We start from the raw sequence: 3,435 nt of genomic DNA on the forward strand, positions 1-3,435 counted from the left end.
TTTTTTCCCCCCCCCTTTTTTTTTTTTTTTTTAATTGGGTTAAGAATATCTATGACTTTTTAAACCTTTCCTCATCATTGTATGCTTGAATAACAAGTGCAAAATAGTGCTCATGAAGCTTTTCTGAGATGTTTTTTTCTGAGCATGTGTAGGATGGACTCACTTGATGTGATTTAAAATGTTTCTCTTATTGACTCTGCCCATCATGAAAACATGAACTTCCAGCAGCCTGAGCCTCAGTCTCTCGTTTGGACAGTTGTTTAGACCGCACTAACCTGGGTTTCCTCTTCTTGGCCAGGGTGAAGACCCTTTCACCAGTGAAGCTGGTGATGCAGAAATAGAAGGAGATGAGCCTTTAGGAAGTGAGGATAAGGAGGAGACCCCTGAGGAGGTGGCGGCCCAGGTCTTGGCTGAGGTGGTTACGGCAGCAGTGAGGGCAGTGGATGGTGAGGACGCTCCTGCTCCAGAAAGTGGGGAGATGCCGGCCGAACGGGACGGCCCCACAGACACGGCCGAAGCCACCAGTAGTCCCTACCCCGAAGCAGAGACTCCCTGCAGAGTGGCGCCCGGGAAGGGCAGCACTGACGGAGAAGCTGCAGGTGAAGCTGCGGAGGCTGGAGTCGAAGTGGAGGCCATGGCAGCAGAGTCAGAAAGCACCGTGACAGCCACAGCTGCTGCAGAAGCCACAGTGGAACAGACTGATGCAGAGTCCAAAGATGCTGTTCCCACAGAATGATCCTTCTTTCCCTGTTTCAAGGGATATGTTATATAATGCATTATTCTCTCTCCTTTGGTTTGTAAGTAGTACTAGGGTATGTGATACTGGAATATTATTTTGGCAAAGAGACACAGCCATTTCCTTCAGAAAAGTGTACCTCACAGGCTTGTCTCAAAGAGTCGTGTGGCTTTCTGCCTTGGCGTGAAGGCTGTAAAAGTTGTACATTCCCCCAAGTGGCTGTGACATCTCTCTTTACATGATAGTTGGAATAATAAAAGTTGGATAATTAGACCTTGCTGATACTTTGCTTGTTAAATACAGCCACTGGCTGAATGCACCCCTTTTTATTTTTTGGTCTGGGAGCAGTTCAATACTAGGATGTATCTTGCTTTATAAAGCTTTTACTGTTTTTGTTAAAGTTTCAAGAATTTACTTTGGCTTCGGTTTTTGATCTCTGCTTTTGTGGTGCACTGTGTGGTGTGTGGTCCTCCTTCACAAGAGGCAGCAGAATCTTGGTAACATGTGATTTGATTCTGTCACATCAGTGAATTCTCAAAGGCCTGAAGAATCTTACACGTGAACCACTGGAAGCACACCTACTTACCCTCAAGAATGAGGATATTTTGCCTGGGGCATTGTTTCCCAACTTTTAGTCCTTGGTGAATCACCTTTGCAATGTTTTACCTCATTTGTGACCCACCTCTGCATTACTTCAGGGTTTCTTGTTTTTCTTTAAATTGAGTTACTTTTACTTAAATATATTTAAAAAGAAAATTTGATGTCTTGTGAATGGAAAATCAATATAAATTGCCATAGAGATACCTATCTGTGGAAAGTGAATAAACATTTTATTTTAGATAAATATTCCTTTGGAAGTTTCTGAATCTGTAAGAAAGAAAAGCTAGCATGTGTTGAAGGTTAGTAAGCAACAGTTACACTTTCATATAATCAAAAGAACTGGAAGATAACCGCCCTTTTGAAATGGTACTGCTGGGTCTGTTTTCCTGTAAGCCTTTGAGCTGTCACACTTAGGAAGGCACTGGCCAGCGGGACGTTATTAGAAAAGAGGTGATAGAAAAGAGAGCACCTGGTATACAACAGGTGGTAACTGATTCATGACAAAACTTAGGTGTGTGCACTGCTCTCAAGGAGCCTTATTGGAGACGTGAGATGGGTATTTATGAAAAAGTCAAATGGTAGAACTAAAAACAAATAAATTGCTTAGTAAGCAAGAAACGGTGCCTCTGAATCTTTTCTACTAATCATTCCTTAATACTGCATTTGTTTTGTTCAGTCACTAAGTTGCATCTGACTTTGCAACCCTATGGACTCCAGCATGCCAGGCTCCCCTGTCAATCTCCCAGAGTTTGCTCAGATTCATGTCCATTGAATCAACAATGTTATCTAACCATCTCATTCTCTTCCAGCCCCTACTTCAATCTTTCAGGATCAGGGTCTTTTCCAATGAGTCAGCTCTTCGAATCAGATGGCCAAAGTATTGGAGCTTCAGCATCAGTCCTTCCAAGGAACTTTCAGGGTTGACTTCCTTTAGGATTGACTGGTTTGATCTTGCTGTCCAAGGGACTCAAGAGTCTTCTCCAACACCACAGTTTGAAAGAATCAATTCTTCGGTGTTCAGCCTTGTTTATAGTCTAACTCACATCTGTATAAGACTACTGGAAAACCCATAGCTTTGACTGTATGGACCTTTGTTGGCAAAGTGATGTCTCTACTTTTTAATACACTAGGTTTGTCATAGATTTCCTTCCATGGAGCAAGCGCCTTTTAATTTCATGGCTGCTGTCACTGTCCACAGTGATTTTGGAGCCCGAGAAAATAAAACTTGTCACTGTTTACATTTTTTCCCCATCTTATTTGCCTTGAACTGATGGGACTAGATGCCATGATATTCATTTTTTGAACATTGAGTTTTAAGCCAGCTTTTTCACTCTCTTTCACCCTTATCAAGAGACTAGTTCCTCTTCACTTTGTGCCATTAGAGTGGTATCATCTGCATATCTGAGGTTGCTGATATTTCTCCTGGCAATCTTGATTCCAGCTTGAGCCTGGCATTTCCCATGATGTACACTGCATATAACTTAAATAAGCAGGGTGACATTACACAGCCTTGTCATACTCCTTTCCCAATTTGGAACCAGTCAGTTGTTATGTCCAGTTCTGTCGTTTCTTGACCTGCATACAGTTTTCTTAGGAGACAGGTAAGGTGATCTGGCATTCCCATCTCTAGGAATTTTCCACAGTTTGCTGTGATCCACAAAGGCTTTAGTGTTGTTCACGAAGCAGAGTAGATGTTTTTCTGAAATTCCCTTGCTTTCTCTATGATCCAACAAATGTTGGCAATTTGATCTCTGATTCCTAGGCCTTTTCTGAATCCAGCTTGTATATCTGGAAGTTCTCGGTTCCAGAAGCTCGAACGGACTGCTGAGGCCTAGCTTGAAGGATTTTGAGCATAACCTTACTGGCATGTGAAATGAGCACAATTGTACAGTAGTCTGAACATTCTTTGGCACTGCCCTTTAAGGTTGGAATGAAAACTGACCTCTTCCAGTCCTGTGGCCACTGCTGAGTTTTCCACATTTGCTGACTAATACTGCATATACGTGGCTTAGTCACAGGTTATGCATGCCCGTTGAAGCTTGTTTTCTTGAGGCAAAAGTGTCTGAGAGAGAATAACAAAACTATGTAACTAGGTTTTT

General features: G+C 42.4%; 1 protein-coding gene across 1 annotated transcript in view; it reads left to right on the forward strand.

Moving 5' to 3' along the window:
- Nucleotides 1–1,954, forward strand: part of AKAP8 (A kinase (PRKA) anchor protein 8) — an 18,427-nt gene extending 16,473 nt beyond the window's left edge. The window contains exon 14 of the mRNA XM_010833983.1: nucleotides 299–1,954. Within this exon, the coding sequence (XP_010832285.1) occupies nucleotides 299–736 (438 nt within the window). The 3' untranslated portion in view covers nucleotides 737–1,954. The remainder of the gene's footprint in view (nucleotides 1–298) is intronic.
- Nucleotides 1,955–3,435: the final 1,481 nt, after the last annotated feature.

The sequence above is a fragment of the Bison bison genome, unplaced genomic scaffold (genome assembly GCF_000754665.1).
Source record: "Bison bison bison isolate TAMUID 2011002044 unplaced genomic scaffold, Bison_UMD1.0 scf7180017863978, whole genome shotgun sequence".
NCBI classification, from domain to species: Eukaryota; Metazoa; Chordata; class Mammalia; order Artiodactyla; family Bovidae; genus Bison; species Bison bison.